The sequence below is a fragment of the Salarias fasciatus genome, chromosome 20 (genome assembly GCF_902148845.1).
Source record: "Salarias fasciatus chromosome 20, fSalaFa1.1, whole genome shotgun sequence".
NCBI lineage: Eukaryota > Metazoa > Chordata > Actinopteri > Blenniiformes > Blenniidae > Salarias > Salarias fasciatus.
The window spans coordinates 16,318,188-16,341,744 of NC_043764.1; the positions used below are offsets into that span (position 1 = coordinate 16,318,188).

Below are 23,557 nucleotides of genomic sequence, written 5' to 3' on the forward strand. Positions count from 1 at the left end.
GTGACTGCTGAACGGAGCGCAAACGTGCCCACACAGCCGTGCTTCCTGTTACGAGACGTTGGGTTTACACTTCAGTTGCTTGAACGAGAAGCAGAGCCCATCCTGGCCACCGAGCCCCTCGTCTCGGAGCTCCACTGCACTGTTATGCTGCATTTTCGAAGTTTTTCCAAAGTGAGCGTGGAAAATAGTGATAATGGTGGGAAACACAAGGAGCTTATTGAAGTCCAAATGTCTGCAGTTGGAAATTGATTTTGCTTGGAAGATGAAAGCTTGGCATCAGCATAAAGGGTTTCAGGCAGTTATATAGACATGATTACGTCCTCTCTTAAATACTAGTCCCTCAACAGAGGTTTATTGTCTGTTTTTGGCTCGGACGACTGGCCTTCATTTCATGTCATCCACGTTTGCCAAAAAAAAAAAAAAAAAATGTTGCAACTATCTTGGGAGAGGATTCCCTCTTTGTATTGCTCCGTTTTTTATAAAGCTCCCATTTTCCACTCTTGTCACTGCTCCTCTGACTGTGCACGGATCCGGACACAATGACAACGTTTGTTTGGATCCTCCAGCGTGTTACCCAGAAGAAAATAAAACACCGAATGAGATGCTTTGACGAGGGGTCACTTAAGATTCATTGAATCAGAGCAGCTTCAGCCCTGTGGCATTTAGCACATTAGCTGCGCATCTCCACTGGTTAAAAGAAGTGACAGCTGATAATTTAATTATGCTCTCAGAAAAGTGAATTCTAAGTGGCAGGGATGGGATTTCAGCATGGGACATTAATGCATTTCACAGCATTTGTGCATCATTTTTTACAAAAAAAAAAAAAAAAAAATATTCTGACATAAGCTATGGTGCATTGTATTTGAAAATGTGCCAAAATACTTGCATTTATCTTCACTAAAACACACCTGCATGACACCTGCTGAGTAATAGACGTTGCTGCATGTGTGTGCGTGTGTGTGTGTGTGTTTACAAGAGAGGTTTTGGCCGGGGCTCAAGAGGCTGGCTGGAGAAGCCCCGTCTTAATGGAGTCTGGAAACAGAAGGCTTTGGTATGCTAACACTAGTGTCACTTAGCTGTCAGACACACACAGAGGGCAGCTCTTAAGATCTCAAGAGTTGCCTTGGCATGTGTACGCACCACATGCCAGTGCGCACACACACCCATTATTAATTCATCTGCACGCACCCCTTGAGTGTTGTGCCACTCAGAGGCTTTGATATCTTCTGTGGCGCCTTTGTCTGCTGCCTCTGTTCCAGCGCACTCCTCCTCGCAGACTGTTTTAAACTGCAATCTGCATCAGGAAATAGCTGAATAACTGAATTTGTTGGTTTCAGCGGTGCAGAATGGTGTCGCACTCTTTATCCAGACTTCCTCTGTGCTCTCTTTGTGTGTGTGTGTGTGTGTGTGTGTGTGTGTGTGTGTGTGTGTGTGTGCGTGCATGCTACTTCTAAACATAGGCTCAGCAAAGAATAGAGACATGCCCTTTAGCTTTCCACAGTTCTAAAGCTTTCTTTGTACCTTCTATATGATATATGTGCTGACAACATGCATTTGAGGGCCTGCGCTCTCATATCTGCTCAAATCAGAGAGCAGCAATGCCTTATGGGATGCAACCTTTGTACATGTGAGTGTGCACTGCCTGGTGTATGTGTGAAAACAAGAGGAAGAGGAGGAGGAGGAGGAGGGGAGCAGCAGTGCTCATGTGTGGCTGTCACATGAATATGTAACATTCTTTGGTGTTACATAACAGCTTGTCATGGTCTCAGGTATGGTTATTACCCAGCGTTACAGCAGCCGGCTCCTCGCTCTCCTCCGCCGTCCATGTCGCTCTCGGCCGGCCCACAGGACAGTCCTGGTGTGGCGCTGCCTCCCGGGGGGGTTGGGGGGGGGTGCAGAGCGCTCGGCTGCAGTCGGCCTGGGGCTTTAATCCCGCTGCTGCGGTTCGCCCTGTTTTAGCTCCCTCTTTGTGTCGCACACTTAATGCTGGCAGGACATTTTCAACATCCCCCTGTTGCGGCCTGTCCGTCAGGACGCGGGGCGTACAGCCGGGAGACGAGGAGGATGTAAACACATCTGTTTCCACTTCTCACATTATTCATCCTGCTTGACTCTGTTGCGCTCTCTGTCTCAGTGTCCATCCTTTGTGTCCCCGCCTGTCGCGCCCTATCACGTCTTCGCTGATCGGCTCGGCGTTCGTCTTCCTCTCCAGCTCTCCTCTTGACCAACCACAGCCGTACGCTTCCCTCCTCTGCTTTTCTGCTTGTGTTTTCCTTGTGATGCCATTTTACTGAAGTGTTTCCACTGTGTTTCTCATCATCATCCTACTGTCAGTCTCCTTTTCCCCGCTCCTCTTTCAGCCACACATCCAAATTGGTCTTTGCCTGTGACCTCCACCCTCTCTGCCCGCTCTGCACTGCCCCTCCAGCTACTTTATTTTTATGTTTGGCCTCTGGGTTTCATTAGGCTGTGATTGCTTCATCCTGTTCTGGTTACTGGGAGATTGTTGCCTTTAAAAAAAAAAAAACTATGTGCTGATGCTGTACAGAAAACCTGCTTGAAGGCGCTTCAGTGCTGCAAGGTCAACTCGTTTTCACGGCTCATTTCACTCGACTTCATTCAACATCTCTGGGTCTTTGACGTTACAAGACTTCAATATGTGCAAACTCTCTCTTTATAGTTTCACTTTATCAACATGCGACTACAGGATAGCGAGCTGGTGTTTTTGCAGCTCTTGCAGGATGCCGTCAAATCTGTTTTGGTTTCGTCTTCGTCAGTAAAGTTTCATCTGTTCTGTTCATTTTGGTGAAAGTGCTGGAAGGGAAATGAATTCCTGTCATAAAACAGCTCACTGTGTGGTGTCACGCCTCACGCTCCTCCGCCCCAAATGCAATCCGGCATAAAGTAATGTATATTTCTGGTTCCCATTACATACTGACAGTCAGTTAATCAGCGAAAGATGTTGCTGTCTTAAACCGTGTGCTGATGTTCTGTGAAACCTGCAGACGGTGCAGCCTGATGACTGGCTTCCTCCTAATTCTGACTTTCTTTTCTGCCCTAAGCCAAAAGCTATTGTTGTTGTTTTTTTTACCTGTCCATGAAGAGTAAAACCATCACTCCTCATTTGTGAAATTTGCATCGTTTTAGGTCATCTATTGCCTTTGTTCCACACTGAGAAAGAGTCTGAACAACAAATTGTTTTCACAATCTGCTCAGAGATTATCAGCACGAAACGGGCCGCGTCCCGGCAAGTTATTTTTCATCACTGCCTTCAGTGCACTGACATCTGCCATCTGCCTGTAAAAAAGTTAGATTTTTTTTTTATATTCCTGTTACAGCAGATTTCATGACCCTTCTGATTCTGTGGACTCACTGCAGATGATATCGTTGCATTATTTATTTTTACGAGGATTTCTTCGATAATGAGGAATATCGGCATGAAAAAGGTCGACGAGATAATGATGATGTCGGGATTGAAGCTACACGGAGCTTCGAGGGGTTTTATTTCTCCAAATGTGACATGCTCGACGATGCACCGGTTCACAAAGTGTTGCAGTGGTGTGTGTTCTCTCCTCACGGCAAGAAAATACACACATCTGAGGCTACCTGGAGATTTGTGTGTGAATGTGAATGTTTGTCTCATTGTGTTTGTCCTGAGATTGACGTGAACCCGTCCAGGGGGACGAGCCTTCCCCCATCGTCGTCTTGGATTGGCACACACTTCTCCTCCTCTGCCGGTTGGAATGAGTTGCTCAGAACATGGATGGAGGAAAACCGGATGACTCTAATTGAGATAAACAGAGCAGTTTGTATTGTATAATCCTTATATGTTCACGCTTACGCGCAGCTAAATCCAACAAATCTTTAGAAAAACATAATTATTGTTTTATTTTCCAGAGATTTAGCTGATAATCTTATATTTTAGTAAGATTTGGGTTATGCTTTTTTTTTTAACATGTATTATTACTCTGAATAATTACTGAACAGAAAGAAACCGTCTGGCTCTGGATGTTTGATTATTTCAGAAGAGCTGATAAGTTACTTCGTCCTAATCAAATATGCCTTTTTTTCTTCATATTTCTGCATAATAGTTCTAAATGATGATTACTGTCATTATTGTAACTATCCCACATATTTTCTTTGGTTCCTGCTTAATGAAACATTTTCTCATAATAGGAAAAAAAATTACAAAGACTAGATAATGTGCGTAATGTGCAGAGTGCTTTCCAGGGTCTCCATTATCCAAATAATGTCTTAAAAACACACACGTCCAACCTGAGCACAGCTCTTTAGGGTTTCTGGTTTTATTTCTCTTTAGTCGACCGAACCAAGCAGTGTGTTTTCACTGTCCCCCAATGGTGAATCATGGAATTTCCCTGCAACTTGGAGCAATGCGGCAGAAAATGAACACGTCTGTCATAGCAGTACATAGGAGCCCTTCATAAGCACGTGGAACACAAACGTTCATGGGAAATGTAAATAGCACCAAGTTGGCATACAGTATTCTTCAGAGAGGCCAGACGCACACAGAGGATGTCGAGGGTGCTTTTCAGCAGAAACCCGTAGCAGCGTGTGTTTTTTTTTTTTTTCCATCACTTCTCTATTACAAACATCAACACAATGCAGTCACTCCATATAAGTTAAAAAAGGTAAAAAGTCTAAACAAAATAATCATAGTCAAAGAAAATAAACAAATGCCCCATAGCATAAAATCTCACGGGAAAATGTTGCCCGGCTCTTTAACCTCAGGCATGTCTTTGTGTTCTGCATCTGTCTCTCCTTGCATCACTTTCACCAGCTCAGTTCTCCTTCTCCTGTGCATATGGGAACTGAAAGAGACGACAGAAGCAAAGGAAGTCACTGGAGCCTGGTGATAAGCGCACATAAGTCTCTCTTTAAAATAAAACAACAAAAAAAAAAAAAAAAAGATTCTGTAGCTGAAATGCTACTGGTCTCCGTTCCGGCCGGCTGCGTCCTTGTTCGCGCAGTCTTTGACCTCCCCCCTCAGCGCGGCCAGCTGTTCTGAATGCACGGCCAGGGTGCCGTTCACCTCGGCCAGGTAGGAGTCCGAGTATTTCTCCAGCTCGGCCCTGATCCGCTCCAGGTGCTCGGCCAGCTCGCTCAGGCTGCTGCACTGGCCCTCCACCTGGCTCACCCGGCTGCCCACGTTCTTCACCTCCTTCTTCACCTCGATGGCCGTGCTGCGGCAGCCCTGCAGCTCGCCGGCCAGCTGTCTCTTCAGGGCCACCAGCTCCCCCTTCAGCTGGGCCAGCCGCCTCTCGCCGGCGCCCAGCAGGGAGGCCTGCTGACCCATCAGCTTGGTGATTCCCTGCACCTGGTTGACGAGCTGGTTCTCCCTCTGCTCCCACGAGGCGTTGGCGTGCCCCACTTCGCTGGCGATGAAGCTGAGGGAGTCTTTCAGGCCCTTCAGAGTTCGATTGACGGAGTTGATGTTGACCTTCAGCAGTGTGATCTCGCCCTGGATGGCTCCCTCCGACTCCTCCTGGGCGATGCGGAATAGTAGATTCTGGAGCGTGTTGTTAAGGCTGCTCAGCTGGTCCGAATGGGAGTTCAGACGGTCCGTCACCTTCTTCTCCATCCCTTCACACTCCTCCTCCTCTTCTTCGGCACCAGTGATGCGCCCTGCCGACGGCGTGGCGGGCGCACAAGAAGATGTGCAGAGGAGCTCCAGGTCTATTAGCTGCTTCTGAATGCCATCCAAGTCTCCCTCCACTCTCCTCCTCACGGACTCGATCTCCGTCTCCAGCGCTGGGACCACCTGACCCTCCAGAAGTGCCGGGGCGGTGGCGTTGCTCAGCTCCTCCACGGCCACAAACACTCTCTCCTCCAGCGTCTTCAGCTTGTCCTCCAGCATCGTCTTGAAGCCGTCCAGGCCGCCCGGGTGCCCCTCGCCGCCGTCCGCTTCCCCGCCGGTCGCGTTGAGTCGGCCTTCGATGTCCACCAGGCGGGTCTCGATCAGGGTCTCTATGTGGATGCTCTGGTCGCTGAGGGCGTTCCGCAGCTGCCTCTGAGACTCCGTCAAGCCTTTTACCGATTCCTCCAGCAGCAGCACTCGCTGGGACAGACTGTTCACCTGCAGACATCAACAAGTCCGTCACACACCTGTCTGCGCGCCACGTGTTTTTACGCCATTTTTTACTGCAGTGAGAGAAACGTATCGTACCTGTCCACAGCAGCTCTCCGTCAGAGTAAGACCTTGAATCTGAGCTTGCAAAGAGCCCAGCTCCTCCCTGAGTCCGGTCTCTCTGCCGTCCAGGGACTGCTGCATCTGCTCCTGGCCGTCCATGTGCTCCCTGTGGCACTGCCTCTGCACCTCCCCGATCTTCTCGTTGCAGTGCGTCTCCATCCCCGTCAGGCGTCTTTCGAAGCCGTCCAGGATCTCCGCCCTCACCCCAGCCAGCCTGGCGTCTAAGATCTCATCCAGATGCGAGGTGGGGGTGGAGCCTGGAACGGGTCCTCCTCTGACTCCGTCCTGCAGCCTCTTCAGCTGGTCGTCGTGACCCAACACCATCCCCTACAGACACAGAGGGTCAGCATCAGAGGTTGTTACGGGAAAGACTGCAGCATAATTGATCGGATTTCTCAGAGGGCATTAGCTGATTTGTTTGCACGCCACCTGAATCTCCTCCAAAATGTGAGTCTTGGCTCGCAGCTCATCCTTCACTTCTGTCACTCTCCCTGCTAAGTCTCCGAACCCGGGGAAACGTCCGCCTCCTTCCACACCATCAGGAGTCCCATCTGGGATCACTCCGAAGCCAACGGTGGAGTCTGGGACCCGGGGGGGGTTGGGCAGCAGGGACACCAGGATCTTATTGGTGTCCTCTCGGAGGGACGTGCGCAGCCTCTCCTCCAGTCCGGCCACCACCCCATTGAGGGTGTCCAGACCCTGAGTGAGCCGGCGCATGTCCTCCTCCATCCGGTCCAGACGTTCACCCGTCACTCCCGAAATGCCGAATTTGTTTCCTGTATTTGCAGAGGAGATTTCGCAAATATAGTTTTTGTAAAGTAGGTTAGAAAGGCCAGCAGCAGAATGTGTGAATACAACAGTCGGGTCACAGTCTGTCCTCACCATAGTTGGGTTTTCCTGTCCCAGTGGGAAGCTGTCCGGAGGGGATCGGTCGAGCGTCGGGGACTCCGGGGACCGGTCTTCCCGGCTCAAGCTGGCCTCCTCCTGGCTTCTGGTCCACAGGGGGTCGAGGACCGTGGGGGAAGCCCTTCACGCCAGGGCGGTGAGGCAAAGCTTTGAAAGGCGGCATCATGACGTCCGGCAGCGACGTCGGTCCATCGTGGCAGTTTTCTCCAGAATAGCCGGGACAGCACCTCCACTCCAGCTCAGTCACTGTTTTAAAGCCGACCTTGTACTTTGGTTTGTAGATCGTTCTGTACCTGAGGAACATATGAGGAAACACTTCACATCGGTTCTTGGATCAAATATTGATGACTTTATGTTTCTAAACTGCTCAAATGCATTGTCTTTGCAGATTATATAACTTTATCTTTATCTGGGGAAAAACTGAACACAGGTGTTGGATGTGGTTAAAAATAGTTTCATGTTAATAAATTGTCTCTAAATCTGGGAAAAACAAACTATAATGTTTAGTAGCAGACAGAAAGATTTGTTCAATTAATATAGGAAGTACTGAAATGAATAGAGTGAAGTGATGCCCAAAAACATGTGGGTTGATAAGAATTTGAAGTGGAAATCATATATAAATTATATTTAAGTAAAAATATTAACGATAATTGCTGTATTATAAAAGGTAAAGGAATTGGTGGAAAACCAAGCATTGTACATGTTGTACAATTCACTGATTGTTCCATATCTAAGCTACTGTGTTCAAGTTTGGGGAAATACCTGTACACAACTCATCCAGTTAATTTTCACTTTACAGAAAAGAGCTTTAACTATAATCAACAATTGCTTTGTATTGTATTGAATTGCTTTGTTTTTTTTCTTTTGTCAGTGAATGAAATTAAACTATGAGCATGTAGTCGCAGCTCGGGATGGGAAGGTGGTGCAGAGCAGGGATGAACGTACGAACGTGTCCTGATGGGATTAAATATGGATGAAAGACAGATTAGGAGATTAAGACAAAGCATGCTTTAAACGATGTGGCATCACAGGATTGGACCTGGTCTGCACCTATTGTCATATTTAAGATGAACTTCCTCTTGACCGTGACCAAACTCTCTGTTCACACCACACACACACACACACACACACACACACACACACACACACACACTCCACTTCCCCTTTGTGGGAGCTGTTGAAAGGTAAATTGAGGACACTTATTTTAGAAATCGGATGACATGCACTTACAAGGTCTTTTGAACTTTCACGTAGAGTTTTTTTTTTTTTCACAATCTGCTGAATTTATTATTAATACTCTTTCATTATAATTTATAGATTTTTCAATATTTTTCATACACAATCATATAGACTGTCTCGTATTCAGTTGTTTTGAAATGAAATTTAAGTTGAAAATTGACAATTTGTTTGAAGAAGAATATATACACATTTTGAGCTGAAGTTCACATCAGCGATTATCAATCGGACACATATGATGTGAGCACTAGAGGGAGCCATTCACACAGAATACATCACACGCTGGGCTCCGTGCTGCAGAACACAAAGCAAAAAGGAAAAAGGAATCTAACAGTAAATTCAAGGGACTTGAACTTGAACACATTTACATTGATATGCAACATTTTCCTTTTTCCCATCAGATCAGCTTACATGACGACGGGACACTTCTGACCCCAGATGCACTTGGTGGTGTACTCGGCCTTCACATAGGTGGAAACGCCATCCTGCATGGTGCATGTGATGTTTCTCTGGACCACGTAGGCACAGTGGTTTCTGCAGGCACAAGAGCAGAAATGTTTCAACAAACCACGAGCCGAACAACTCAGACACACAAACACACACACACTGTAATACCCCTTTCTCTGGAAAATGCCCATACTGTTGGTTTGTTTTGTCTGACAACCAGAAAAAATAATGGAAGCAACATGGCGCATGTTTTGTAAAAGGAAATAATTCCTTCAGTTTAAGTGAAAGCTTGATGCAGCTACCCCTTTATTCTTTATACTTTTTGCATCCAACTTTGTTGTGTTTAAATTAAATTAATGTGTTTTGGTTGTGCAGTGGTTTCACTGTGAGAAAATCTCCGGTTTAGGTATTTTACATGTGCAAAGGTGGAGGTTAGTTTGTGTCTCTAAATTGGCCAAAGGTGTGAATATATGTGGTTGTGACTGTGTGTGTCTCAGTGTATGTCCTGTGACGGCCTGGTGAGTTTTTGCAATACTTTCCCAAGAGAGCCAAACTTTTACAACTTGATGAAGCAGTTGTAAAAAAATATGAACGCTCTGTTTTTAGACATGTCCTTCATTTTTCAGAATCATATTTTCGCTACTTTTTTCAGTCTTCATAATGATTCTGAAGACAACATCACAAAAGTGATGTTTGAAGTTCATTTCACACAAAAGCTGCTTTTATTCTCTTAAGTGTATAATTGAATATATTAAGAGTACAGCTCCTTGAGATCTAACATTGAGTTTCAAATAGTGTAAACAATGATGCCTTAATTACATCAAAAAAAAATCAATGAAATATAAAAGAGATTGAGACGCTCCAAGAATCCATTCATTCTCTTGCAGATCCCATGTGCAGGTTGTCAGTCCATCACAAGACAGCCACACACACTCACATTTACATCTACAGGAAATTGGGAGTTTATAATTAACCTTTTTGCACTGCGGGGGAAAAAACCCTCCAAACGTTCATGGTTAGAACATGCAAACTAAACACAAAATCCCCACAATGGACTCAAACCGGGGACTTTCCTGCTGTGAGGCAAAAGAGCTAACCTCTACACCAGAGTCCAAAACACAACTTGATCGTGACTGCTTGGAGTGACCGTTGCGTCACGTTGGGCCTTCGCCATCTCTCTCTCTCTCTCTCGCCTCATTTCTCCTGCAGCTATAGAAACCGCTGAAGGCTCCCCGCGCAACACAGGAAATGATGAACCGCGCTCTTCAGGCCCACATGTGAAGCATTTCTCACATTCAGAGGGGAGCATTTAGCAGCACATGCACAACTCCACAGCTGTTTCGGGACAAATAGGAGTGTTTTGCAGCGGCAGGGAGGGACACGGGGGCCGAGGAGAGTCTGCACGCCAAGCGACAGACGGGGCGGCCCGTCAGGATCTGTGAGAAACCTCTGCAACGTTCTGCAAATCACCCACCGTGTGTGTGTGTGTGTGTGTGTGTGTGTGTGTGTGTGTGTGTGTGTGTGTGTGTGTGTGTGTGTGTGTGTGTGTGTGTGTGTCACCACTCGCCCAGTGTTGACGTATGTTAACGGCGGTGGAAGGAAGAGGGCAGGCGTCAGGATGACAGAGCTCCTTTCATTCCAGCCTGACAACCTGCCGCCAGGTCATGCACTCAGGAGGAAGCGGCAGTTGTGACCTTAACTGACGTGGTGTGACATGGGAGCGCTTTAAAAACTCACATGTGCAGTTTGCCGCTCGCCGCAGAAGATTTCCTCCAGCATAACAAAAACAAAGATGTCTGGCTGGGAGGTGCTTAGCTACGCGGGATGAGGGCCTGCAAACACGGCAATGTTGCTGCGTCAATGATCCTGGCTCATGCCGCCGTCCCACGAAGGCTTCTAACAGCCAGGCTGACTCATGCAGTGTTTCAGTGCTGCTAGTAATTTGCTTTCATGCTGTTGTTCCTCTCCCACCACCCCACCTGCAGGCCCTTTTCTTTACCGTCCCGGAGGGAGTCTAACCCCGATCCCTCCCTGTGCTGTCATCTGCTGCTCGCTATGCTTCTGACAGATCACTGGCGCCAAGATCAGCTGCGTTTCAAACCATGTGAGGCACGTGACGCAAGCGCGCTTCTCGGAGATTGCGTTCACATGGTCACGTCAAGGCAGATTTCAGGAGTCGAGGAAGAAAAGCAACATTCAGGAATGGTTTAAGAGGCATATTGATTACTAAAGTCAGATTTAAGATCAGATCAGATCCCGAGATCAAGACAGCAAGAGGAGCTTTTCTTTGGTGTTTGTGTGTGTGTGTGTGTGTGTGTGTGTGTGTGTCTGTGTGTGTGTGTTTGTGCTGGAGGGGAAATGTGGCTAAAAGGAAAAACAAGTAGCTGTGACAGCTGATGGAGAGCAGCCCGGGTGCATGTGAGTCTAAATTACAGTAAGTGTGTGACCTTCCCACACACTGGAAGTGAAAAGTCACTATGTTCATCCATTTGTTTGTCAGGTGCACGTCTGGGGGCGAGCCAGCGACCTTCCGACTCGCACATAATGGTTCAAAAGAGCAGGAATCCAGATGCACATGGGAAGAAAAAAAAGAAAAAAAAAAGTTTTCTCGAGTGCATTGGTTTCTCTTTCTGCCGCTCAGTCTCTGCCTGTTTCCACAGATCTGTCAATGTCATTTGGGCCTATGAGTGATATTTTATCCTCTGTGTCTTACAGCCTGGGCTGGGGTTGGGGTTGGGGGGGGGGGGATCTGGCTTTGTGAGACTCGGAGTGGAGTGCTGTGATAAATCCTGTCCCCCTGCGCCGCAGTGTCGGCGGGGGCAACAACAGGTCACCTCCTCTCCAGCGCGAAAGCAGATTGTTACAAGACGAATGTTGAGTTACAGCTTGAAAGGCAGCGATAATGTGCGTAAGCTGCACACGGAGTGACACATCGGGCACATTTCGTTAGCGCTCACCGTGAGCCACAGGGGCCTCGCGGCGCCGCAGAAAGAGGGCCGCATGAGGCCGAGGCCAAACCCCTGACCGCGATGTGAGAAGCGCTCCGATGTGAGAAGTGCTCTCTCTATTATTTGTTATTGTCTCCGCCATGTGCTGCAGCTGCAGGAGAGGTGAGAGCTTTGTTTTGGGCTGCTGGTGTGAGTGGGAGGCTTTCCATCAGGGAGAAGGAAGCGTTATTCTGGACACGTCTGGAAGAGAAGGGAATGAGAAGTCCCGATGTGAGAGCAGAGGGATACGGGAAGGAAGAAGAACAGAAGGGAGGCGTGTGAAGGTCTATTCGGAGCTCTGTTATTTTATGCCTCTGTGGCACACAAAGAATGTCCAAATACTTCAGAAACATCCTAAAAGGCTGATTGTTGACACTTGGTTCCTGATTTACAAAACACTTGTGTGCATAAATCACTGATCTAATGATGTTCGCCCTTCAGATCACATCTGACAAACGCACAAATTCCCACAAACTGTCCTTCCAGCACATCGGCCTTGATATTGAACATTAGGGTGTGTTCCAGATCACTCAATACCCTGAGGAGTTTATGCTAATAGATTAATGGACATGATTCTCTGTGTCTGAAACTGTTTAAGATTGTGCCTGATTGTGTTTGAAAAGAAGCAGTAAATCAGCTTTTGGCAGAGAGCGGCTGTTATTGTAATGAGAGGTGTTTCCTCAGAAGCCCCTCCGGCTTTTATTTGCAGACTTTCTTCTGATTCTATGATGTTATACCGTTTCTGCAGTCTCTTCTGTTGCTCCTCTTTTTCTCTGCAGCTTTTGACTTTCTGAACAATCACGTCTTGTGTTGTTTTTTTGTAACGCTTTACTTGAAGCACCCCTGTATAACACATTATAAGTACATTATAGCGCTGTATAACTATAGTTACAAACACTCATAAATGATCACAATGCTTTAAAATATCAAGACCTAACCCTAATCCTATGCTGTATAGTGGGTCATAAAGCATTGTGATCATTTATGAGTGTTTATAACTACTTATAATGTGTTATACCGGGTGCTTCAAGTAAAGTGTTACCGTTTTTTCTTCTTTTGCCCAAACTCACAGGCATTTGCTGTAATGCTCTGAGATGTGAAGAGATATGGAAAACCCTCACATGAACACCCGAGAGCACATCTATTTGTGGGAACATGGGATTTAGCACGCTGTGAGCAGGATCCTTTAGCTTGAGTGTGTGTGATGGTCGGTGTCTATGATCTAGAAATCACAGTTGCCAAAAGAAAAACCAAGTCTCTATGCAAGAACTGTATGAATGAGAATGGAAGCAGGGTGTAACATGGCGCGTCCGGAGAATGAAGTGTCTGTACTGGACCGTTCTCCGTGCAGACGCCTCACTGCTTCCTTGCACGTGAGCTGGTCCAGTTATGAAAACACGATCTACAAGTTAAGATATTCAGTCCATTCGTGCACAACTAAAAACTCACTTTCATAACATCCACATGAAGGTCGTTGCTGTCTTTAACGGACTGAAAACTGGAACTGTATTTGCATATTTGATTCTAAAGACTTTTCCTCTGTGTATTGTCACACACGAAAACACGAGAACACCCAGAATATGACCGCAAAACCGCACCCTGACTGAACCACCCAATCCCAGCAGATCCCACTGTGTCTGAGCCTCCCATCCTCACCTGACCTGCTTCTCTTCCTCCAACAATCTTTATTAAAAACCTTTTTTCTCTGGATCACAGAGAGCCACGCTCACTTTTTCTGCCAGCTTCAAAATATTGTGTTTTTTTAACCTGTGCATGTGAACATGGTATTTGGGTGTAGTAAATATTTCCACTAGATAATTACACTTATCTACAGCATTTCAGTTTGCAGATAATTCCCACTTCTGATTCTCATGTGGGAGGTTTCTTTTTAATAAATATTATTGCACGTCCATTCCTCCTTCTCATAACTTCTCTTTTTGTTTCTCCTTAAAAACAAGAAAGCCGCAGGTGATCCCTGCTTAATCATCCCAGCATACCAGTCTTAATCTGGCCCGTGTTTGATTTTTTTTTTCCCATGTTGTCTTCTCGCACCCCCGACATGCCCGGCTCTCCGTCCCGCCACTCCTCCCTGCGTGTTTTGACACTGCGCCACTCAGAGGGCTCACCTTCCTCATTACCACCACACTCCCACCTGCAGGGGTCCCTGACTGTTTGAACCCGGCCCACTGCTGTTGGCTCTGACAGATTTACGACTCGGAGTGGGCCAGATAGAAAAGCATGCAATCTTTAATAGGACCTTCAACAGCCGTGTCCATAGGCTAACAAGTCTCCTCCAGGGCCCATCTCTTTCTATACACTTTTAATGACGCCTGTTTGCAGCCAACTGGCTGCTCCTGCAGGGCCGACTGAGGCTGCGCTTGTGGCTAATGCGGGTTCGAGGCTTGATATTCCCGGCTCGAGCGCCAAAGGGATCACTCTGTCATCCGGAGACGGGGTCAGTCCCAAGCCAGCTGTACTTTTAGTCTGAGTGCGGATCATTATTTATATACAGCCAGCTCCAATTTTGGAAATGACCTCCGAATGCTCTACCTGGAATCATTAATAAATTTATTTTAAGAATTCCGACTGTGATTATAGATAATAGGGCCGCTCAGTGGTGGAGCGGTTTGCTCTCCCTGGTTTGAGTCCGGACTGAACCTGTTCGCCTTCCTCTTTCTGCATGTTTCTCCCAGGTACCTGCAGGTGTGAAAGTGACTCTCAGTCCCTCCATGTTTTATTTATGCAATCATTTTTTTAAATATCTTGCAGGCTGAATTGCACATGCATGCAAATAGGTTGTGATTCCAGTTTACATGCCTTTTTGATCAACTTATCCTATCATGCAATAATAACATGACTGGCATCTGAAACAGGAGCCTGTTTACGAGGGGACCTGTTGGAAACTGAAGTTCAATAAGCAATATCAAATGTTAAGCTCAACGGTGACTGGAGAAACACAACAAACACTATTTACAAGAGGGAGTAATAGAATTTTATGGCCACAGACAGATCTGCTGTGATGCTACTGTAGTGCTCTTTGATGGGAGCCTTCTTGTGTATGCCAACCACTGCACCACTGTGAAATAGAACTAATGCATTTTTTGATTAACGATCAACAAACTGAACACAGCATCAAGATCATCCAATGAGGAAATGAAGAAACTGTCACAGCTGTGATTCATCTTTAATCAAAAGCTGGAAGAATTTATAAGTGGTCTATTTACATTTCTACAGCAAAAATGAAGTCGAATATTTAAAATAACTCCAACAACAAATCCTCGTGAATGTACATTGTGTTTTTAACCGTGCACGCTTTTCTGCGTACAGGAAGAAGCTGAAATACCGGTAGTGAAATAACACAACTTTTACTGATCCCCAAGCATTTCCCAAAGCACTTAATCTCCTTTAGCTAAGCTTTCTGCAAGGTTTTCGATGGTTCCTCCAACATTTGAAACACTGGAAATGCCCCTAAATTAGCTGTGTGATGCTTTTTTCAGAAGTAAAGTCAAGTCACATGAACCAGTGCAGCTGTAATAAAATAGAAATATGTGGTTGAAGGCTGACTGATCTATGATTCTATAAAAGTTTCTTCAAAAAGAGGCTTAAGTTCGTGTTTATTTGCCGTTCATTTCTCTGAAGTTGGTGACGATGAGTTAAACTGAATTCATGCAGCGTGGAACAATAACTGAAGCTCTAGCGTTTGTCAACAAGTAACAAAGAAGCATGTAAGTTTTGACCCTGAGGGTCAACAGTTGAAAACAATAAGCTCAATATTTCACTGACTTGTCCTAAACGGTTACATTTGTTTTTTTGCGGACAGCTGAAAACCATCAACTCCTTCAGAACGCTGAAATGAGCGTCAGATAAATCGCTGGGAGTTGACCGCCGGGCTTTGTGAATCTCCACGGGAGTCCGGCTCCGTTCGTGTCCTCCAACTGGACACCGAGCACAAATGTACAACGGTAGCCCGTGACCTTTGACCTTGACCAAAAGACTCACCTTTGCCCTCTGAACTGTGTCTCATACGTCACTGATGTGTCTCTGATGTGATCAGTAAAGACATGGCGGAGGTTCTAATTGATTTAAGCAACGCAACACATATTTCCCAGCGACTGTCGGACTCATGTTTGTGTGGAAGCATGCAGAATCATGTGGCAGAAAGCAATGCATACGCATCTTTTAGAGTCATTTGCACCTGCAAACATATAAAATGTCAACCATATGAAATGTTGTAATGCAATTTTGAACATTTTTTTCTGCTTTTTTTGGCAAAGTGCTGAATGAAAACACTCTTCATGAAATCGGAAACTCCCAGAGCCACATTCTCACCCAGGAAAAAGAGGAAGAATATACGCCTCTGTGCAATAAAGATATGACGAGACGGCCGTAGCTGTCTGAGACGTCCCGGTCGGTGACTGGAGCGCCATATATTCCCTCACAGCGGTGAGTGTTTGCACTGAATGAAAGGAATGACTGTGAAATCGAATCACTCGCTTTGCTGCCAAAACATAGATAATAATTCAGCACGAAGACAAAAAGTCTGTGCCGCACCAACAGCTGAGAATTCTTTTTTTTTTTTCCTTAAACTCAATGAAAACATGCACGTTTTCTCCACGTGACGCTGCGGCCAGCCACAAACAGAAGTCACATTTCAAAAGTGGTAAAAACACAAATGTAAACCTTCACAATGCACACACAAATAGACGGTCCTGTGTGAGCGCGCACTCCGGTGCACACACATTTATACCCACGTCACCGCACGTGTGTTATTTTTGAGGGTCTATTTCCACTGACCATCAGCCGGACAACAACTGAGCTCATATATCTGCGGTGGTGGTCTGACACCGACGCGTCCCCGGGGCCCGCCGCGTCCAGGACGGGTCAACAGCTCCCTGTATAAACACTACAGCACGACACACAGACACATGCGGCGGGGGTGTGTGTGTGTGAGGGGGGTGTTATTATTACCAGCTACCAGCTACAACAATTACTGACCGAGCGATTGATCTTCACGTGTCTGAAAACACTGCGGTTTATCCGGTATTCTCAGGATTGAAGGCCGAGTATAAAAGAATCGTCCGTGAATATAAATAAACCTCTTTGGCCTCGACTGTCAAAAAGTAAAGAGACACCACTGTCAAGTCACCTCGTGAAAGTGAGACGCAAAGCCTCCAGTCTAATACTTTCGACCTTTTCTCATAGGTTACATTGCATAATCCACTCCAACTCCAAGATTCATTTCTTTTTCTCCTTGAAAGCGCCGTGAGATGACTTTGTTGTTTCCATCACAATACAAATAAAACTGAATAAAACTGACTTACTCTTAGTCATAATACCTCAAAACATAATGTGTGTGTAATGATTGACATAAACTTTGTGAGGCAATGAGGGGACATTTTGATGGAAAGTGAGCTTTTATTTTATTGTTCTGAATATTCTTTGCTCTGTTAAAGGTGGAGGCTGGATGTGGGCTTTGCTCTGAGGCTGAGTGGATGCTGAAGTGTCGGCGAGCTGGAGATGGAGGCTGCCTGGCAGACTGAGCAGGACGGGGCAATCAACAGTCCTCTGTGGCAGTTTGAGTGAAGCAGCAGGTAGCTGGGGAGCTGTCCAAAGGCATAACGGCTCTCAGGGGAAGCCAAGCAAAAGGGAAAGGGAGGAGGACAGGGGAGGACAGAACTGAAGGAGCCATATCATCCACAACCCATCTGCAGAGTGTATCCCTGCAGACCTTTCATTTGAAACCATGTGCATGATGTGAGTGTTCTCTCTGTGTGAGAGTTCCTAACAGTGTTGTGAATTCTTCATGCAACACAAGAACTTCACCTTCATTGGAAAGGTTTTAAGTAAAAAAGCCTTGACAGACAGGAGCCGGAGGAAGTTGAGTAAAAACAGAAAAAGAAAGTAAAAAAAATGTAGCTGTTATTGCTTCAGGACCGGCTGGAGAATAAATGTGCCACTCCCTTCTGGCAGCGGGTGCCCATCTGTACAGTACTGAGACCCCCCTCTCCTGCACACACACTCACACACATACACAGAGTCCATGAGGGATCAATACCCTGTCATCAACTCAGCACCCCCCCACCACCGCTGCACCATAAAGACCATAATGACGGCTTTGTTTTTGTAACGCAGCGTGTCATTGTTGCTCTATAATGTTTATCCCCGGCCACAGATGGTTCTAGGTGTGAACCTCAGAGAAGGGACAGATCTGGCGGAGGACAGAGACAGAGCATCGATTCAGGGATCCGTTTGGAGCCGATTCTCTAACTAAAACCATATTTCCGCAACTCACCGGTGACACGGTTTTCTCGGGGGAAATACAGTACAAGGTGGGTCCTGCCTGCACTCAAGCTACTTGGAATGCTTTTGGAAATCAATACCCTCCACCTTGGGAAGAGGGGGGGGGGGGGAAAAAACACGTGCATTTGCACCGGTGACACATCCAAAACAGAGCACTTACTTGTGACGAGTCATGGGCTTGTTGGGCGAGTGGTGGGGGTTGAATCCAGCCTTGTAAAGGTTGTACCTGCTCCCATAGAAAGAGTTGAGGTTGCCTCCATAGAAAGTCCCCTTGCTGTCCACCACAGAGAGCAGGACGCCCAAGAGGAAGAGCTGACACAACATGCTCCACATTGTTTCTCCTCTTTTCAGTCTTTAAATTCCAGAGTCCTGCAAAGTTGCAACAGCTGGTGGGGAAAAAAAAAAAAAACCAAAAACAGTTGAATAGTAGAAACTTCAGGATCCTGGTCTTGTTTTTTGCTTCAGTGGGCCCTGAAGTGCCTGAGCAGCTGAAGCATCAGCAGCATCCCGTCCTGCACACCTCCAGCTCCTCCACTCACCAGAGTCTGAGGACACGGGACGGAGCGGAGGGAAAAGCAGGGCGGCTGCAGAGGGAGGGGAGAGGAAGAGGGCAAGGAAAACAACACAAAGGTGTTGGGAGAGGAGGAGAGGAGAGGAGAGGAGAGGAGGAAGAGGAGAGCTGGACAGAGGAGACGGAGGGAAGGGAGTGTGAGCGGCGAGTGTGTTTCTAGGAAAGTTTAAGCTCCACGCACACAGGCACATACACACACACACACACACGCAAGTGTGTATGGGACATGCTGACGAGGCTCAACCCTCCAAGTGTGTGTGTGCGTGTGTGTGTGTGTGTGTGTGCAGCAGTGTGCTGCTCTGCTGCCTCTGAAGGGGCAGGCAGACAGACAGCCTGTATTTGCATATCCCACCCCGGCTCTGCTCAGGAGGGAGGATTTAAAGGGGGGCCCGCTAATATCATTTGGTGACTCGTTCTCCCTTTTCCTCTTTGTTGCACATAAACACAGATCTGCATATGAAGGCGCGACTCCAAATCAGGTCTAAAACTACGACAAAAACTTGTTTAAATGAGCTCTGACTCTTTCCATTCTTCCCTCTCTGCACCAGTTTTAAACCAAGGATCTGTCTCTTAAATCTCTCGAAAGATTTTATTCCTTCACCCTCCTGTTTTTCTCTCTCCATCTGCCTTGCCAGCAGCTGTACTTCAAAGCCTTGCCCCGGTGCGCCGTGCCATGTGCACAGCCGCGGCCCAGCCGGACACAATGGCCCTCCTCCTCGCCTCGCCGCGGTCAGTCATTAAATCTCCTGACCACAGCGTCAGTCGCGATCCACACCCTGACCCCCCGCTCATGTCCCGCTGCACTTCCATGTGCCCGTTGAATTCATGCATAACCGCCTCCTGCGTCCTGCAGCGGGGCTTCCCTGGGAATTGCTTAAACCAGTTCAGTTGGCATAATAAGCAAGCGTCGGTGTTTGATCGGCGTTTGAATGGATGTTTGCTGAGCCAGAAGACATTTCCATAAAGCTCCACTACAAGGGGGAACAAGTGCTCTCAATTAGTTGCTTTCTCCAGTTTGCAGATTGAAATGATAAATTTTTAATGTCTTCCCTTCGCTCAACTTTTAGACAGAAGAAAAACAGCAGATCGCTGCACGGCAAAAAAATAGTTTTATAGAGTTTTACGACTGCAGTTGCGGCGCTGTAGCTGAAAGACTGGAGGGCAGAACTGTGACTGACAAACTGCACGATGAGCCGCACTGGAGGAGAAGCTCGCCAAGAATAGGCAATGAGCTGGGAAAACGACTGCAGCTTTATGTTCCACATCGGACAAAAAGAATTAACATGACACATGAGAGAGGAGGGCACGGGGTTTCCTGGAGAACAGGCTTCCAGACGAGTCTCCTGGAGACTTTTTAGCAAAATTTCAGTGCCTTCATGAAGTTCTCAACTTATCTCTATAGGGAAAACCGAAAAGCAGGGTAATTAACATCAACAGAGAGGAGAGGAGGAAGAGGAGGAAGAGGCCGCTGTGTGAATTAGGGTCTTTGTTTGAACAGTCGGTTTGTAGCATCCTTCCCACTTGTGTGTGGACTATGCACCATTTACCCTCCGATGTTTGCTCTTCATTTACAGGTCAATGTGAAAGAAAAACACAGCTTCATGGCATGAGAAGAGGCACATGGTGAAGGTGAAGGATTCCTCCGTGGAGGAAAGAGAAGGGAAACTGATGATTGTGAGGACAGCATACATTTTCTTCTGAATAAATTTGAGAATTTCAGGAACTAATTTAATTGTAAAGGAAACTGAATGCCTCAAAAAGTTATGACATGATGGCAAGCATAAAAAGTACGATGACCAAAACCCTTCGGAAGGTTTTTGTCTTGTTTATCAGACAACGTTCCAAGTGAAAACGGATCCTGAAGTGTTTTCGAAGCAATCTAATAGCACACCAGGCCACCAGTTGGTGCTGTTCTTTATTTCTGGAATGAAACCACACACACATGCACACACAACAATATGCTACGATCATTAACAATGGTGAATAAACGCACTTTCACAAGGACAGATGACCGAGCTGGACTGCTGTTCCAGGCGACTCAACTATAAAACTACCAACTTCCAAGAGAATAATAGCAGGGAGTCATGGCATTCTGGATTTCACCACTGTTGTTTTTGTTCTATTTACTGTGGCTGTGGTGCACAGGAGTAGCAACAGTGTTTTTAGAAAGTTGTGTCACCCAAAATGCAACAAAAGTTTGTCCATTTCAATCAAAATGTTGTCGTGTAAACAGGACCACACTCATTGTTTTTTGAGACTTTAATCTGATGTGCACTGTAGATTACAAACTGCTGTCGCCGCTGCAGGATTTATTTACCTTTCTTGTGCTGCACAGATTCACAGATCAACAGTTGCTTTTCTTCCTTCTGAACATTCATCCCAGCGCCGTAGAAACTGTCGCCTTACAGAAGCAGCGAGAAGGAAACCGCCTGAAATCGTTTGTTCACTCTGGCAGACGGCTCAACGACACTCAAATCCCATTTTTCACGGAAACGACTGGCACAGCCTCATCCAGACGTCTGTCCCAGCACAATGTGCAGACGTCAGGGAGAATAAAGACTCAGAGGGAATTTGACTTATTTTAAGGCGTTTATAATGAAAAAAAAAAGATATTTAATATTCAAGTAAAGAGATAATGAAATCTATAGCTACACGTCAAATTAAAAGACTTAAACTGTGCAGCAGACTCTTAGTCAGCCAAAGAGGCAGAGTAAAGCTTGAATGAATAATTAACCAATCAAAGCAGTTACCCTTGACTCTAAATTTATCCCGTTGTCTCTTTGTTCCTTGTTGTTTTATGCTGAATAGAGAGTTGCTCTGCCAACCAAAGATTTATATCTTCTGTGCTCCATCTGTAAGCAGTTTCAGATAAGTATCCTTATCTGCTGGTCTTGACTGATTCCATACACTCGATAGAAATCTGAGATGAAATTTGTCCAACTTTTTTTCCCCCTCCTCAACCTCTGACCACTACTAGTTGGAATATGGATTTTATACTGAAAAAAAGTCAGTGAGGGCGATATTATGGGGCACAATGTGTAATTTCCTCATGTTCCTACAGTCTGGACTCGGGATAATTTATCCTGTCCAAGTGACTTACAGTCTGTGTCCACTTTTTTTTTTTTTTTTCTTTTCCTGACTTTCTAAGCGAGGCTCTCCAGTAGTGGAGAGTCTGTGCGAACAGTCCCGCAGTGATGAGAGGACTTAATGAATCCACTTAAGTGAAACGGGACACCAGTCAATTAGATCCGTTTCCCTAACCCCTCCATGAACCGCCTCATCACTCGCTATCAGTCTTCTCCAGGATTTTCCCCACGACACACTTTTATTAGATTTAGACACGGCGTGGACGCGGCGGAGAGAACGGACGGATTCCAGCCCGGTGACATCAGTGGACACTTTTCTTACAGTAGTGATCTGGGAAGCAAACCGATCTTCATAAAGGAAGACCCCGACTGTCATTTCATTCCCAATTCCCAGGCTGTGAGAGTTGAAAGGTCACACATGCACACACATTATGCCACAGTGAAAAAAAGTGTTCCTTATACAGTTAGAATAAACAAGATTCACCCCGAAATGGAACTTTCTCTGCTCGAAGTTTACATGCTCTTAGCCCTCTCGGTGTGTTAATTCCTCCGTGGTGTGACCCTCCGTCACTTCCACCGTAAAGTCTGCTCGTTAACATGTGACACCGGCAATAAAATCAGGCTTCCATCTACACCAGTTCAGGATGAACGGTGATAAATTACCCCCACTCGCTCTCTCTCGCTCCCTCTCTCCACTCCGCAGGCTTTAAAAGCCCACCAGTGGTTTCCAACCAGAGAGAGAAGAAGAGCTCTGTGCTGGCCCGGGCATGGTAAGATTTCACATGGCGTGCGTGGAGGAACGGTGTCTACAGAAAGATCACTATGATATATCTTTAAAAAAAAAAAGAAAGAAAGAAAGAAAGAAAAAAGTTCTTAGTGAAGCCCTAAAAACATATTTTCCATTTTCTCAACCAGCTTGTTAAATATGAATGATGAGCTCCTGAATGTCCTCAAGGTTTTCCAGAAGTTTCCTGCTTCTTTCTTCTTTTCAAACGTTTGAAAAAGGTTCAGTTGGGAAAAGCTGAAGTCACAGTTTGTGCACCAGTCAGGAATCGAGCTAAAAATTCAAAACTTAATCAGATGATGGTTTGGTTATGAACACCAGACCTGGGAAACAAAACAAAAAGAAAATCAATCCTCCTCTTGCAGTGGAATAATGTGTGGGAATTAGAGTTTATAACTTAACATACAGACCAGAAAGCATTCATTGGATTAAAATTGATTTAGTTTCACACTATTTGATGGCCAATTTAATTGGACTGGGTTCAAACGTAGATACCCTAAAATCAAAAGTGATAAATGTTTGCATTAGCATAACATTCAATGTAATTTATTTACAATCTTAATGAATGCAGCATTGTAGCTGAAAAAGACACCATTCAAAATGACCGATCAGACAAATACGCGTTCATTCTTTACCTGTTTTTTTCGTAATCATTGAGGATTTATTTGAACAGTTTGATTGTGGGAGATATAAACTGACCTATTAAAGCTTTAAACAATACGAATACAATTTGTAAATGCAATTAAGAAATTCCTCTCAGAATGTTTGCAATCACGAACAGATGGATGCATGTTGCCTCTTCATGATGTCCTGAAAAAGATATGTGCATTTCTTTCCAAATCTAATTTTCTGAGTCTGAAACATGGATGTGACCACGCACCATGTGCAGGCTGAAAGCCCCCTGGAGGAAAAGCTAGCAGGATTAGCGGCCATCCGTGTATTTACAAGATTTAAATCACTCACTAGAGCAAATCTGCACCCCACGATTTGCAAACAAAACCTCATTTTCTTCTTTAAAAAAAATAAATGAAT

The 23,557-nt window shown here is 45.9% G+C and overlaps 1 protein-coding gene across 1 annotated transcript; it reads right to left on the minus strand.

Annotated features, from left to right (window-relative positions):
* Positions 1 to 4,590: 4,590 nt before the first annotated feature.
* Positions 4,591 to 18,470, minus strand: emilin3b (elastin microfibril interfacer 3b). The gene is made up of 6 exons (XM_030119858.1): positions 18,245 to 18,470; positions 8,762 to 8,884; positions 7,091 to 7,407; positions 6,638 to 6,984; positions 6,185 to 6,535; positions 4,591 to 6,094 (listed from the first exon to the last, which is right to left on the minus strand). Exons 1-6 carry the CDS (start codon positions 18,415 to 18,417, stop codon positions 4,946 to 4,948), a joined length of 2,460 nt encoding a protein of 819 aa, XP_029975718.1. The 5' UTR covers positions 18,418 to 18,470; the 3' UTR covers positions 4,591 to 4,945.
* Between the last annotated feature and the right edge of the window lie 5,087 nt (positions 18,471 to 23,557).

Bases quoted from the DNA above. Each gene is read 5' to 3' on its own strand.
- emilin3b (XM_030119858.1), bottom strand. From the start codon at position 18,417: ATGTGGAGCATGTTGTGTCAGCTCTTCCTCTTGGGCGTCCTGCTCTCT. The intron at 6,985-7,090 runs GTGAGGACAGAC...CTGCAAATACAG, and splicing joins GACAGGAAAACCCAACTATG to GAAACAAATTCGGCATTTCG. The intron at 6,536-6,637 runs GTGGCGTGCAAA...CTGTGTCTGTAG, and splicing joins ACATTTTGGAGGAGATTCAG to GGGATGGTGTTGGGTCACGA.